This window comes from Tupaia chinensis, unplaced genomic scaffold, assembly GCF_000334495.1.
Source record: "Tupaia chinensis unplaced genomic scaffold, TupChi_1.0 Scaffold145208_1, whole genome shotgun sequence".
Taxonomy (NCBI): Eukaryota; Metazoa; Chordata; class Mammalia; order Scandentia; family Tupaiidae; genus Tupaia; species Tupaia belangeri.
In genome coordinates, this window is record NW_006205068.1 from 1899830 (window position 1) to 1915326 (window position 15497).

General features: G+C 53.3%; 1 protein-coding gene across 1 annotated transcript in view; it reads right to left on the reverse strand.

Moving 5' to 3' along the window:
* ELFN1 (extracellular leucine rich repeat and fibronectin type III domain containing 1) overlaps nucleotides 1-15497 on the reverse strand; it is a 37791-nt gene that overhangs the window by 3924 nt on the left and 18370 nt on the right. Inside the window, exon 2 of the mRNA XM_006167871.2 lies at nucleotides 27-474. Within this exon, the coding sequence (XP_006167933.1) occupies nucleotides 27-182 (156 nt within the window). The 5' untranslated portion in view covers nucleotides 183-474. The remainder of the gene's footprint in view (nucleotides 1-26; nucleotides 475-15497) is intronic.

Genomic DNA, 15497 nt, shown 5'->3' on the forward strand with positions numbered 1-15497 from the left:
GTGTTGTTGATCTGTTGGGGGATGGCCTCGTAAGGCGGCTGGTTCTGGCTGCAGATGGCCAGCCACACGAAGCCCTTGTCACCCTCGATCAGCCAGCAGTCACCGCGGGCCAGCCCGCCCTCGTGCAAAAGGGTGGCGGCCACCACGCACACCCATAGTGCTCCCCACCTGCGCCCGGCCATCGGGACCGCCCTTGCGGGAGACCCTGCTCAGCCTGCCCAGGGATGGTCTGGGGGGTGGGGGCCAGGGACAGCCCCCAAAGGGACAGAGGGGTAGGAGGGGGAGATGCCTGCTCTCTCAGGGGTGTCCTGTCCCAAACCACATGGTCGCACAGTGCAATCGCTGGGAGGGAGTGTGCCTCCCTCACGGCCAGCTGCCTCTCATCTTCTGCCCAAGTCCCACAGCGACCGAAGCCTCCTTCCCCATGGGCTGGGGTGTCCTGACAGCACACCTGCTCCTCCTGCTCTGACGTTCCTGTGGCAAGACAAAAGAGAGGAGAGACGGTCATGAGATGGCCCTCTCCACAGACCCCGGGGGTAAGTGTGGAAGGAGTCCCACTCAGGAAAGACCTCCTGAGGCCTCTTCTATACAGCAGAAGGGACTCTGTATCCTTCCTCAGAGGCTCTCTGGAGGAGGGGGCCAGTCCCTGAGATAAAGCAGGGGAACAGAGGAAATGCTTAGTCCTCCAGTTGGGGTCACCTGAAGTTTCTGGCCTCAGTTTCTTCATCTGGAAAGTAGGCATGGCCCTACCTGCTTGGCTGGGATCAAATGTGCTGTGACCACACAGAATCAAGACCCGGACAGTCCGTTTCATGGTTAGGACAACCCTGGTCAGGTAAGGAGACTGAGGCCCAGAGATGAGACCCGAAGTTGCTCAACCAATGAGTGACAGGGCTCCTTCTGCAAGGATACTCGTGTGAAAGACCTCGCTGGGCACCATGCCCTGCCTGGGAAGCCAGAGAGTCGTTTCTGCTGACGGGGAGGCCCAGCCACCTGCAAGGGGTGCCTGGCCTATCCAGGGACTCAGGACTTCTAGGCCTCGATCTGAGCTCTCCTGCCACGTGGTCCCTCTGGGTCTCAGTTTCTCCCAGTGAACTAGTTGGATGGTCTCTGAGGCCATCCATCTGGCGCCCTGGACTTACAGCTGTCACAGCCCCACGTTGGTGGAGCCTGGCAGCAAGGCCTGGAATGAAGGGAGCAGCTTGCTCTGCCAAGAATTCCTTGGACCTGCATATTCTCCTTAGGCTGGGATTCAGAACTCTCCATGGTCCCTGAGCCCTTTCCCTCCATCCTGTCCCTGTGACAGGGGCACCTTCCTCTCTATCTCTCGGCCCCACCAAGCCATGAGCCTTTCCAGGCAACACTGTGCCTCCTCCCTCTGTCCCGCTAGTGCCTGCTGGGCACGTATGCTAAGGATGTGACCCTGAGACCACAGAGGAGAGAGCCTTCCAGGCAGGAGAGGCCGCAAGGCAGGGCTGGGGGGTGGACTCGTGGCAGAGACAGAGACTGCTAGGCCCCTGCTCCCCCGGGGCCCCTACTGCCCAGCCAGCAGGAGGACCATGGGACTGAGCTCCCCACGCCTTGTGTTCCCACAGGACGGAGAAATGGGTGTGTGTTTGCTTGTTAATATTTGGATTTACAGCCGGCCTCTGTTACCACTCCGTGGCCTGGCAGCCAGCCAGCCGAGTGTATTTCACTGATATTGACGTTTGCAACTAGTCTGCACTGAGGCGGTTTAAATTTGGAGAAAGAAATATAATGATGTGAAATGGATTTTTTTCCCTCTTTGGAAACTTCATAAAGAACAATTCTGATCTGACTCTTGGGGAAGAGTCTATTTCCAACTGAAAGAGAGGGGAGAGATCAGATGGGGTGGGGGCTGCAGAGAATCTTGGCAGGCCTGGGAGCCAACCCAAGGCTTGACCCAACATCACTCCAGTAGATCCAGCAAAGCCTAGGTCTGTCTGGGCAGGTCAGAAATGGCTCTGGGGGCAGTTGGGAGCATACTTGGGCCTCACTCCCTAAGGTAGGGAGCTGAGCAAACAGCGTCCCCAAGTGAGCTGGTCGTGATATCAATAAAACCCACAGTCGTGGGAGAGCTCAGCGATGTCTGGAAGCACCTTGAACTCACCTCTGCCACCATCACACAGCACCGAGCACGGCCGGCTGCGCCCCGTGTAGGCACCTTCCCTAGCGCCACCACGTGCTCTCCATCCACGATGCCAGAGCCTGGTCAACATATGCCAGCACTGTGATTTATGTGGCCTGGGCCTCTCGAGGGCCCAAGACTCAGCAGAGGCCACCGGTGGCCTGTGCAGGTGCAAGAAAGCTCAGGGCAGACCGTCTGGCTCCGGCCTGCAGAAGGAGGGGCAGCAGCCATGGGCCCATCTAGAAAGAGCGGCGCCTCAGCAACGCCGATCATAATCACCTTTAATCTCTTGCTCAAAATAACCCAAAGTCAAGTTAAGGAGGATTACAGGGCCTAAAGAACCCTTATCACAGGCACTGCTCGCAAGGAGGAGGAGCAGGAGCTCCCAGGGCTAGCCAGCCTCTGCTCCCCACACTCCCTGGACCCTGAGCTGCTGACCCAGGGGCTCTGGGTTGGAGGGCTGCATGCACTCAGGTGTGCATACGTGTGTTTGGTACGCGTATGTTTTTCTATGATGGTCTGCACACGCATGTCTGTCTATACACGTTTACATGCACATGGCATGTGCGTGCCAGCCTGTGCACACCCACAGGTCAGTGTGCACTGGGACACAGGTCTAGGCAGCTGGGTCTGAGAGGGCTGTGTGTGGGCAGCCGGGGGTGGCAGAGAAGCAACTCCAAACACCCCTGGGATTTATTCTGCATAATCACGCGCTCACTGGGGCTTACTCAGTACTGTCTGGGGCTTACCTGTGCATGCCGGGAATGTGCCCCATCTAGGCTGCAAGGTGTGCTGTCACCTCTGAGGTCCCACTGGACACTGCCTAGCTCTCCTTTCCTGTCCCTCTTGCTCTCCTCCTCCCAGCCCGTTTTGTCACCACCGTGATCCCAGCACCCAAGGAACAGTCTAGGAGTCTGTGCTTCAGGCTCGGCACCTAGGGAAGGTTATTAGCTTTCGTCTCATCCTCCTCCCCCACTCAGGAACCTCCTCCCTCGGGCTGGGAGCCTAATGAGGGAAGCAGGGCCGGTTCCCAGCCTGGGGCTCTGGCTGACCAGGTTTCCAGCTCTCAGCTTCACGCTTTGCACCTGCTTTGGAGGGTTGGGCTGGAGCCAGGCCTAACAGGGGGAGGAAGTCCTCCATCCCAACCCCCCCACCTGGCTTCCCTGCCAAGCCTCCCAGGTGGCAGGATCCACCAGCATGTGTCCATCACCCCACTGTGAGACCAGCCAGACCTGCCCCTTCCTGCCCACTTTACAGCCCCACAACCTTGGCCATGGAGGGACCCCAAATTCTCACTCCATGCCTCACTTGACAGGTGGGGAAACTGAGTCCCAGAGAGACAGTCTTATCCAAGGTCACACTGTGAGCCCGCTCAGTGCCAGTCCTGGGGCAGGGAGCAAGTGCAGCAGGCACCTCCCAGGCCTGATCCCCTCCCCCAGAACCACAGATGCTGCATCAAGTGTGGGGACAGGATGCCTTCCCATGGGATTGGGGGCCCCTGAGGGCAGAAGGCCATGGGCCTGACTAGGACAGAGCCGCCAAAGGGATTACCTAGGAAGGCTCTGAAGGATCACAGACATGCCCCCCCTCACCCATTGTTTCTCTGTCTTCACTCTCTCACGCTGTAACTCGATCCCTCACCCCTACCCATACATTCTCTCTCTCTTTTTTTTTTTTCTTAGAGTTTTTTGCTACAGGGAGCATGCGCTAGCCAGACAGAGAGAGAGAGAGAGAGACAGACAGAAAGCGAGAAATCACCCCCCAGGGGAGATGGCCACGCCGCAATCCCTTCTCTTCCATTCTCCTCTCGGGACCTTGGGCATGCACGCACACATGCCCGGTGTGAGTTTTAAGCCACTGGGTCCGGGACGCGAACTGCGATCGACTACGTGGGAGTCCAGCAACATAGCCATTACGCAAACTGCTGGTCCCCTCCCCCCCAATGCATTCTCACATCGATTCACATTCTCACACGTGTGCCTCCACCCTGTGCTTAGTAATCCACTCACTAAGCCACAGGTCTCCAGGACAGAGTGGACAGCAGGCGCACAGACCCGACTCTGGGTGTTGCTCTCATGTGTCAGACCACACCCCCTCCCTGCTCCCCTCCTCACCTCACCTGTACCGATGAAGGCCATAGGACCCTGGGGAGGTGTGGGGTCTCTTGGGAGGTCTGCTTCATGTAGTCTGGAATGAGCTCACCTCCCCCTCAACCCACTTCCTCTATCCCTACCCCCAGATTCTGGCCTCAGGCATCAGAGACACTGAGGCTGAGGACACCTCCGCTCAGATCCCTCTGACGTCGCCTGCCTGCATCATCCGACCGTCCTCATCCCTGCAACATCATCCCTGCCCGAATCCAGGCGTGCTGCAGCAAGTGCCCATGGGACTTCCTGCAATGGTGCAGAAGCTCTCTACGTGTGCTGTCCAGGAGGGTAGCCACAAGCACCAGAAATGTCATTAGTGGCTGTTGTGCTGGACTACACAGTTCTAGAACCTTCTACTAGAATCAGTCAATAAAAATTAAACTTGATCAGAGAGCTCACCAGCCTTTGCCCCAACCTCTCCTCCCGATCGTGGCACTTTTTCTTGAAAGCATTGCCAGAGGCTTTCATCCCACTCTCACTCCGTCTTTTCTCAGCCCCTCTGTCAGCATCACTCGCCATGCCCTTTGAGCCAGCTCTCGTCAAGGTCATGGGTGACCTCCGCATTGCCAGCTCCAAAGGGCATGCTCCTATTTTTATCTTGCTCAGCTTCTCAGCAGCGCTTGGCCCACGCAACTGTCCGTGACTTCCTAAAGCACTTTCTGCCCTGAGATTCTGAGCCACCGCCCTGTTCTCGTTGGAACGGTCCCACGGCCAGCCTGGGTCCCCAGCCCTGCCTTCACTCCAGCACTCCCTGGGGTGGTCTTGTTTGCCATGTTCCAACCACTGATCTATCTCAATCAACCGCGATGATCCTGACACAGACGGCTTCCCCATCTAAGAAGCCGCTCGCAGTTCGTACCCTATACAGAGTTCATGCCTCACCATCAACCCATTCTACAAGCCAAAACTTGGCACAGCATCTTCAGGCCTCTCCTTCCTCACCTGACTCTGGCCCAACGGCAGCAGCGCCAACTCTAGCTCCAAGAGGATCTGGGTGGAATTACAGCCTCTCCCACACTCACATGGCCACCCTGGGCCACGACCACTATCTCCTGCTGGGATGAGGCCAGTGGCTCCCATCTCTGATCCTGGTACCCCATCGTCATTCTCCCCTCCACAACCAGAATAGATAGAGAACTATCACTGGGGTCCTGTCACCCCCTCCATCTTCACCTATAACCTTTCAGGACATCCAGTCTTCCACATGTAAAGGGAGTCCCGCCTAGAATCTCCAGGGTCCTATCCCACCCAGCGTCTGCTCCCCTCTTCCTTCCTCTCCTGCCTTGCTCCCTGCTTCCTGATGGGCACGTCACTACCTCTTCCCAGTGGAAGGACCCACACTGGCTGTGCCCTCTGCCTGGAAAGCTCCTAGCTCCTTCCTGTCGTTCAAATCTGAGCTTCAGCAGCCTCTCACCTGCTCCCCCAACCTGACTTAGCTCCCCCTGCCCCCACCTACTCTGAATCCTGGCTTCTCACACCATGATGTTCTTATTTCTTTACATTTTATTTTATTTTATTTTATTTTATTTTTTAGAGAGATTTTTGCTATAGGGCATGTGTGCTCACCAGAGACACAGAGAGAGACAGAAAATGAGAAATCGCCCCCCAGGGAGGACGGCCCTGCTGCTCCATTCACCTCTCGGGATCTTGGGCACGCACACACATGCTCCTGACAGGTTTCTAGCTGTCAGGTCTGGGATATGAACCTCAATTAACAACAAAGGAGTCTAGCAACATAACCATTACACCATCTGCTGGTCCCCACTTTTTATTTTTTAAGCTAGAGGACACGTGCACTTCCCAGAGAAATACAGAGAGCAAGTACCACCCATTTGGGCACAGTCATGCCACAATCCCTTCTCCATTTCTCTATCCTGTCAGAATTTTGAGCGCGCATGCGTGCGCGCGCACAAACACACACACACACACACACACACACGCACATGCTCTGCATGTTTTTCAAGCCTGCAGGGCAGTAATTTAAACTACACAGGTCTGTGTGGGGTTCATTTCCTTAAAACATCAGACCAAGGAGCCAACCCTACTTTTGAAATTCATGTTGGCCTCCTCTGCCTCCTCTAGAGGTGTCCCCATTGCTACTGACATCTCAGGGCCAGAGAAGCTCCCAGCACACAGACCGCTAAGCAGTGACTAGGAAGAGAGGCTCGCATTCAGGCTGCACTGTGCACAGGTTGGGACACTTCAGCTCTCAGTTTTCTCATCTGTCAAATGGGAGGAAAATTCCTCCTCCCCACGAGGCTGTGGTTCCTCACAAACATGAGTCTCCTCTTAGCATGTGATCAGTCATGGGAGCTACATTGCCCATAGGAGAAATGCAAGGTGTCTCCACATTTCAGCTTTGGGCCACCCCTGCCTGTCTCATCAGCTCTGAAAATCCTCAAACACCTGAGGGGATTAGAAGTGCATGCCTGCTTGGTGTCCTCACTTTGCAAATGAGCTGGGTGTAGCACCTCCCCACCCAGGACAGATGCCTCCAAGGACACAGGTCCGGGCAACCAAGCAGGCAGCACCAGACCGGACCAGGCCGGACCATCCTGTACCTGCTGGCACCTGGCCTGTCAGCATGATGATGGCTGCGACCTCCCATTCTTGGAGGGCAAAACTGAGGCTGGGTCCAGAGGGGACAAATCTGTGGGGTCCAGACCCCACAGCTCAACCTCACTGAATCAAAGGGAGGGATCTGGATTAGAGTCCTGGCTCTGATGGGAACTAGTTGTGTAGCCTCAGTCTCTCACCTTAAAAACAGGTTCTGTCCCAAGATATCTCTGCTTCTCCAAGGTGACTGGGGTTGGGGAGCCTGAGGGGAGGCCAGGACACCATTCTCAGGGCATGTGGATCTGGGAAAACCCCCGAAAGCAGAGGGCAGGGTCACATTTTAGAAGCCTGGTTCTCTGGAAATGTGTTAGCTGCTGGGCCTGTCTGGAGTCCAGAGGCCGAGGTGGGAACTGTCAGTGGTCTCTGGAGAAGTAGCACTCCCAGGGACCTAGTTGCTGACCGTGGGTGAACAGATCTGTCCAACAAGCCACGGGAGGTGGTTAGTGCCCCATCACCAGAGTGTTCAAGCAGGTGCTGGTCGCTGAGGGCAGAGCTGACCATCCTGGGTGGGATGGTACAAACTGGAAAGTCCCAGTGGAATGAGGTGACCATTTAAAGGAACCTCATGGGTGGAGGGAACATTCAAAAGAACACTAAATATGAAGTGAACTTGACTTTCTTAAAGAAGCCCTGTTGCCTGGATGGGTGCAGGTGAGTCTTTCAGCCTGGAACATCTGGTAAACCAGGCCAAAGGGTCCACTGGCCCACCATCTGCCTACTTATGAGACTGGACAGCAGGAGAACTTGTATCCTCCTGCTCTTTCCATTGCAGAAAGATATCAGGCATCAGGCATTTAGGAGCACTGGGACCACTACAGGGCTCACAGACCAGTGGAGAGGCCAGAAGGGAGACAGGAGGGCTCTCCTCTACTGTGGAGATGCTGCAGGGTTGTGGGTAATCAGTCAAGACTTCAGCCGGAGTTGCTGTGTGGGGGGGCCTAGCAGGTGGGCAGGAGTGCAGGAGTTTCTTAAACACATAAAAGAGTGGGTAGGAAGCACCTGTGTTTAGAGCATGGCCCCTCTTAGGGACTGTGAGGTGCCTAGCGTGTGGACAATGCTGGGCAGGAGATAGGGGCCAGGATGGAAAGCCCTGAGCACCCAGAAAGGAGCCTGCTCTTTGACATGACCATTCCCTCCTGCAGGCTTTCCTCCCCTGGAGTGCTGAAGGAGCCATGGCGGCTTCATACCATGGAGAGATTCCCTCCTCTTAAAGCCAGTGTTGTTAAGAGAAGTAGCAACAGCCGGGTGGGGCAGGGGGCAGGAACCGGCCTGAGCAGAGGCCTGAGTCTTTCCCGATCCCTGTTTTGGAGCCTCAGTTTCCTCACCTAGCATATAGAATCATTTTACCAGGTGCTCCCAAGGAGTCTTTTTCTTTTCTTTTCTTTTCTTTTTTTTTTTTTTAATTTGTTAGAGGGCACATGTACACACCTGAGAGAGACAGGGTGGGAAAGTGAGAAAGGGATGGCCCCCAGAGGGATGGCCATGCTGCAATCCCTTCTCCTTTATTTCTCCTTTTGGAATTTTGGGCACATACTCACATGCCTAGTGTGTTTTTCAAGCCCCCAGGTCCAAGGTTCCTGCACAGTTGGCCATATGGAATTTAGTCGCCTTAACCATCATGCCACCACTGGCCCAAAGGAGTCTTCAATGTGAGAGGTCCAGGGCCTTGTGTCTCCCCGTCTGGAGCCCGTGACAACTCCTGGCCATACACACACTCACACGCACACAAGAGCCACATACCGTACCCTCGTGCACACACCCGACGTCTCCTGATCACACACACACACAGACACACAAACACAAACACATACTCCCCACTGCAGAGAGTGTCTCCGTGCCCAGGGGATGATGAGGACGATGTGCGTGAGGCTGGCACCAAGTTCATTCTGTCACATCAACTCTGCAGCCTGTGTCGCTGCTAATGAAATAAAGAAATATGGAGGTTCCAGGCTTTTAAACTTATGACTGGATTTGCATAATCGTGGCAGCCGTGCTGGGACAGGAGCGCATCTGTCTAAAAATATTGTTCCTCTCCTCGATCATTTCACTCAGAGAGGCCAGGGCTAGGCTGGGGCTGGGGCCAGGGCTGGACCGAGGATTCTGCTGATGGAGTGGACATTCCACCTCCGGAGGAAAACATGGGCCAAGTGCCAGGAATGTGGGGGAGGCGGGAGATGGGCAGAAAGTTATAGATCGATAACTTTTCACCGTTCCAATGTTTGGCCGATAGATCATGTTTACTGCTAATGTTTGCCTGCCTCTGCAGCGTGGCTCTCGCCAGAACTCGCCTCCAAGACTCTGCCGCAGAGCCCACGGGACCTGGGATGGGCATGGCAGGGTGGCCAGGGCCTCAGGGACATAAGGCCAGATAGCACCCACCTGGACCAGCCAAGAGGTGGTGGGAGCTGGCCTGTCCTCCTGCTGCGCCAGACGGCACAGGAACATCACGGGCCAGGATGTGAATGTTGGTTCTGCGTGCTCTGGCTGTGTGACCTTGGGCAAGTCGCTTTACCTCTCTGAGCCTCAGTGTGCTCTTCTGTCAAATGGAGGTAATAGTGGCCTCTCCCTCCCAGGGTTACGGTGAGCATGCATGACCTGCTATCTCAGACTGCTGGCATGGGGGTCTCTCTGGACACTCATCCCCTTGTCTATTTGCCCCCTTGGCCTTGGGCATGTGGGGCAGGATGGTGGGGGCATGCATGCTGCAAGGCCGTGTGAGTCTGCTGTGCGGATACATGGGATATGCTGTGGGTACGTCGGCACAGTGGCAGCCTTGGCACCCACTCAGGGAGGCCCCTCATTACTCACCCAAGACAGGCCCTCTTTCCCACTCCCTGCTCCCTCCTATTAACCAGATGAGGTTGGCTGGGGCTCCAGGGCCATGGGTCCAGCAGTGCTGACTCAGCAGGTCTGGCCAGCCTCGGGTGGCAGCTGGCCCTGGTCTTGCCCTGCAGGAGGTAGGGGGTAAGGTGGAGGGGACCACTGCCCACAACACGCCCCTGTCCCTCAAGGATTCAGAGAGTTCTGGGGACGGTCAAAAAACATATGAAGCCTGGAAAGGGTGCCAAGTATAGACCTAGCTGGGGTGTGGGTGTGTGTGGGGGGGTATCCTCGTGACCTCCGTAAGCCTCAGAGGCCTGACCTGCCACCCCGAGCAGGAACACTGTATAAGTGTGCACAGGAAACCTCGTTCCCTCCGCATCCATGTGTACCGAGCGCCACTGTATACTGAGCCCCGTTCCAGCATCTAGGGGGTCAGGTACTGGTGTTACCCCTCTTAGATGGAGAAACAGGGGCTTGGAGTGGGAAAGCCCAGCCAGGGTGGAGACTCCCAGATCAGTACGCTGCTTCTTATGGATGCACATAAATCCGGAATTTCCAGAGGGCACTCTGCAGCTAGGCGGCCCCATCACCCCTGCTCCCATTTTTCAGCCTCTGGAAGGTGGAGGGGGAAGCCTAGTCTCCTCTGCCTCCTCCCCAGCCAGAGTGGGTGGGCGCTGGGCTGAGCCGGGTACCTGAGCCCTGCCTCCTGGGATGGACGCCAGCCTCGCTCCATCCCTCACAGCTCCAGGCTGCTCTGGAGTTAATTAGGGACCCAAACATTTAATGGTCTGTTATGCTTCCACCGGGCATCTTTTTAAATTAAAAAACATGATGTACGGCACTGTTGGAGGGAGAAATCACTTTGCAATGGCTCCCTGCTCAGGGGCTGGCAGAGGTGGGGACAAAGGAGGCTAGCTGGTCCCTGGGGAGAAGGGAACGATACGCGACCCTCTCCAGGAACACTGGCCCACCCTCTGTTATCAGAAAGCATGTCATTTTAGCCACGCAAGAGTCTAAGTGTCCCAAAGATGCCTGGCGCTTTCCCCATCACACCCTCATAGCCCTGGCAGCCAGGAAGTTCTATCTTTAGTCTGACCTGAATCTCTCGAGTTGTTTTGAGGGATGGCTGATTTGAGACTGAAGGCAGAGATTCGCTGGCTTGTCTCCTCTTAGTAGTTCCTTGCCCTCCAAGAGCCTCTGGACTCCAGGAAGGCCTTCCTGATTATCTTGAACTTTGGGACTCTGATCTTTGGTCTCAGCCTGGGGGAGGCCAGGGCCCCATTGTAGGGTGTTAGAAAGGCCCTCGGGGGATCCTGAGGCCTAGCCTCCTCTGGGTACCCACCACTGCAGGTCCAGGCACTCAGTCGTAGCGACTGTCTCCATGCCATTCACTGGGTCAAGCCTTCACGAGCAGGTCCTGCCTCACACTGCCAGTGCCAAGATGGCTGGGTCAGTGCAGATTTCCTGGCCGCTATTAATTACACTAAAGATTTTAGGCATGGTTTTTAAGTGGAGGTTATAAATGAGCAATTAGCCCTAAATATTCATTAATGAGGGAAATAAAATGCCAAAGAAGGCCCAGCAATGTTAAATGGGTCAGGCTGAGAATCACCCGCTGTGCCCTGGCCGCTGAGCTGTGGCTGTGCCGCCATGGCCACCATGCTGGGCACCGGGCAGCCCTGGCCAGGGGGGAGGAAAGACCAATCTGGAATAGCCCAGGGCGCTCCATAGCAACAGGGCGCTTCCTCATCTGGAACATGGGTCCCACTTGTTACCAGGAAGTTCTATCACGGGCCAGGGCTCCTAATGCTTTCAGACACTGGGAGGGTATTTATGGTTCCCACGACCGCCAGGGCCTGGGAGGCCCCGTGCCTTCGGGAGGCCTCCTCCAGCCTCCAGCAGCCTCTGTCAGCAGCCCTCCGTCATGCGGCATTTCCACCCCATGGCCACCTGTCAGGCATTTTGGCTGCTAAGGAAGCTCACCTAGGCGCCACTGAACCGAGAAAATAAAAATGTGGTATCACTTGACCTCATGACACAGGCTTTTACCGAAGCGGCCGTTGCACACCTGTCTGCTGTGGCCAGAGCTCACCTCAGGCCATAAGCGAAGAGGCTCCTGTAGGGGGAGCTACACACGCCACGTCTGAGACTCCCACTTCCAGCTGTGTACCCTAGATCCATAGGGTTCCCCCTGACATGGTTCCCATTGCTCTGCAGCTTGGCAACCCCACGCCATCCTGGGACAGGACATCGCCTGTCTACCAGTTCTTACATTCAACTTCGTCTACCTGGAAAGTATTCCTCCAGTGGAAGGAAGGATCAGAATTGATCTTCTCTCCTCCAAAAAATAGGCAGTAAATTGTCCCGACGCAGCATATCGAATAATCTATTCCCTCAGTTGATTTATAATGCTCCATCCGCACCCCGCTGGAGCGCGTTCCAGTCTCTCCTCCTTCTGCACCCCACCCGCAACCCACATGGCTCCCCAGTGACCTCAGGAGAGTTTGAATGTCTTACATGGGCTACCCGGGCCTTGATGACGGTCCTTACCCCTCTCATCTCCCACCTGGCCCTGTACTACTGTAATCAACCTGGGGGGTTTTTTGTTTTGTTTTGTTTTTGCATTTTCATGAAAATGCTATTTCCTCTACCTGAGACAACAAGTGTTATTCTCTATTCAGATTCCAGACTGGGGGCGGGGTCTCCCCTCTCTAGTCTCACCGTGTCTGTACTTGCCCTGCTATGATCCTGTCTCTGTCCATCGGGAGTCTACTTCTAGACCGAACACTCCGGGCAAGCAGGGCTGGACCTGGTATCCCCTTTCCAGCACAGAGTAGGAACTGTGCGTTAAACAAATGTCTGAAAATGTAAAATCCAGGATTGGCAGGCAGCATGGCAGTTAAGGGCGTTGGACTCCCCACATAGCCAACCGTGGTTCAAGCCCCAGACCTGGCAGCTTACTTTCTCTCTCTCTCTCACTCTGTCCCTCCCTGGTCGAATTAAGAATAAATAAATAAAGTAAAATAAAAAACAATTCTTTAAAAAACAAAAGAAAATGTAAAATCTTTAAGCACCCACAAAGGACAGTAATCTTATGTCATGAATTTCCTGGGGCAGTCTTTATTTATGTCCATCATCCCAGTGTAATTATTAAGAGAACCATTTTGGGGACTAGCAATTGGTGTAATGGCTAAGTCGCTGGACTCCCAGGTAGTCGACCATGGTTTAAGTCCCAGACCCGGTGGCTTAAACTCACGCTGGGCACATGTGCGTGTGTGCCCAAGATCCTGAGAAGAGAAAGGAGGAGAAGGGATTGCGGTGTGGTCATCCCCGCTGGCGGGGGGGGTGATTTTCTGTCTCTCTGTCTCTCTGTTTCTTTCTGGTGAGTACACATGCCCTATAGCAAAAACCTCTCAAGGAAAAAAAAGAACCCCATTTTTGGAGTCAGCAGGTGGTATGGTGGTTAAGATGCTGGACTTTTAGGTGGTCGATCACAGTTTGAATCCCAGACCTGGCGGCTTACTTTCTCACTTTCCCTCTTTTCCTCCTTCTTTATCTCTCTCTGGTGAGTTTGCAAAGTAAGAAATAATAGTAATAAAAAAATTTTTTAATTAAATAAATAATTCGAAATGAGAGAGCAAGAGAGAGAGCACCTTTTACTTGCAAAGTACCCCATTTTGGGCAATAGATTATTGTGTGGTCACCCTCTCTTAGGCCTCTGTTTGGGCCTATTTCTTCTGCCTTCTTGATAACACCCCCGTCATCTCAATATAGCAGTTTTCATCACTGTAACTCTAGAATAAGCGCTAATCTACTAGGAAGGACATCCATTGTCATTCTTTTTCTGGATTTCTTCATTCTTTTTGCTTGCATATTCTTTTGGATGGACTTTCAGAATGATTTTGTGTTACTTTTCAACACATACCACCAAGGTGTGATGGGACTGCACTAAAACTATAAATTAATTCCAAGAGAACTTTCAGGGAATACTGCAGCCCAGCACATCTCGGGATTCTTGTTTTCTTTTGTGTCTCTCAGGAAAACTTTATAGAGTTCTTCATAATGATCCTAAATGTTTCTTGTCAATTTATTCAGGGGAATTCCATGGGGGGGGGTTGGTTGGTTGGTTGTTTTATTGTTGCCACTGTGAGTGGGGACCATTTATTGCATTATGTGTTCCAACTAGTTGTTGTTGCTACAGATGAAAATGATTGATTTTTATGTTTGTTTTATATCCAGCCCAGCACCTTCTTATTAAATTTTTATATTAAATTATTTTTTCACTTGGTTCTCTTGGGTTTCTAAGGCCTCTAATCATATTGTCTGAAAATAATTACAATTTTTTCCTATAGAAATCCCACTTAATTCTATTTCATGTCTTATTGCTATGTCCAGAATTTCTGGACAATGATAAAAGCACCTATTTTTAATGAAAGGGTTTTTTTTTTTTAATTAAAATCCTTAAAAAAGCTCATCATTTAGAATTGAGCTGGCTGTTGAATCAAGACATAGATTCTTCACTGTGATAAGAAAGCATCTTCCCTTTTCTATTTTGAGTAGTTACTTTAAAATCAGAAATTGGCACTGGATTTTATCAAATGCCTCTTCTTGTCAGTTATTAACATGGCATTATAGCTGACCTATTGATACTATGTATTATATTCATAGATCTCTCTAATATGAAACCATCTTTGAATTCTTTGTATAAATCCTCCATAATCGTGGCAGATTACCTCGCTAATATTCAATGGAATTGGATTTGCTTGTGTCTTATTGAGGATTTTTGATCCAATATTCACAGATGAAGTTGCTGTGGCGTTTCATTTCCTGCACTGTCCTTGTCAGTTTGGGGTTGGGGTTGTTTTTTCTTGCCTCCTCCTGACAGTGGCTACCAGCTCATCCAGGACCCCTGGTTCCATGGGCTCGGGCCCTCCCCAGTGGATGTGCCCCTGAAAGCCGTGTCGGCAAACACCGGGAACAGCTTTGTAGTGACTGATCGTTTTCTCAAGTGAAATGTCACCCTTGGTTTGTCTTTTGTGCATTCTGGATCTTCATGACTCAGGGTCGGCTCAAAGTAGGGTAAACAATGGAACAATTTCCTTTGGAAATGCTTACAATGCTTGGACGGTGTCTTCTCTGGCAGGTTCTGCGCTGGCATCCAGGTGATCTGGAAGGGGCTGGCCCCAGGTAGGGCTGCCAAGGGCCTTGGAGAGTGATTCCAGCTGCCTGCTAGTGAGGTTAGGGTGGTCAGACCACCCCCAAGCTCATGACCCAGGCCTGCCAAGCTACCTTCTGAGTCACTGTGCATGAAGAGCTGGACATCATACCAGGCGTTTAGGAGGGGAGGGCACAGAGAATACAAAACAAGTGGAAGACGCAGGCTGGGGAGCCCAAGAGTTGGGGTGGTAGCCTTCTTGGGGGAGAAATTTAGGCAGAAGACAGCCTGGAATGCGCTGGGCAGCTCCTTTCTGCTCACCCAGGCCAGCGCTGTAGGTCCTCCTCATCTCTCAGAGTCCATAAAAAATCAATCTAATAACACAGCAAACATTAATTACAGCTGAAAGGCCACCGAATGGGATTGATCTGAAAGAAGCTGCTCCTTCTCGCTAGTCCCTGAGCCACTTTGGAAGGGGGGCTGGGCGGGGGCTGGGCTCCCTTGCCAGGGGGCTAGTGCAGTAGCCAAGGTTGGGGGAGAGAGACCACGCCCAGAACAGAGAGAGGTGGGGGCCAGCAGGAGGAACCTTCCATTTGGTGCTTCAAGG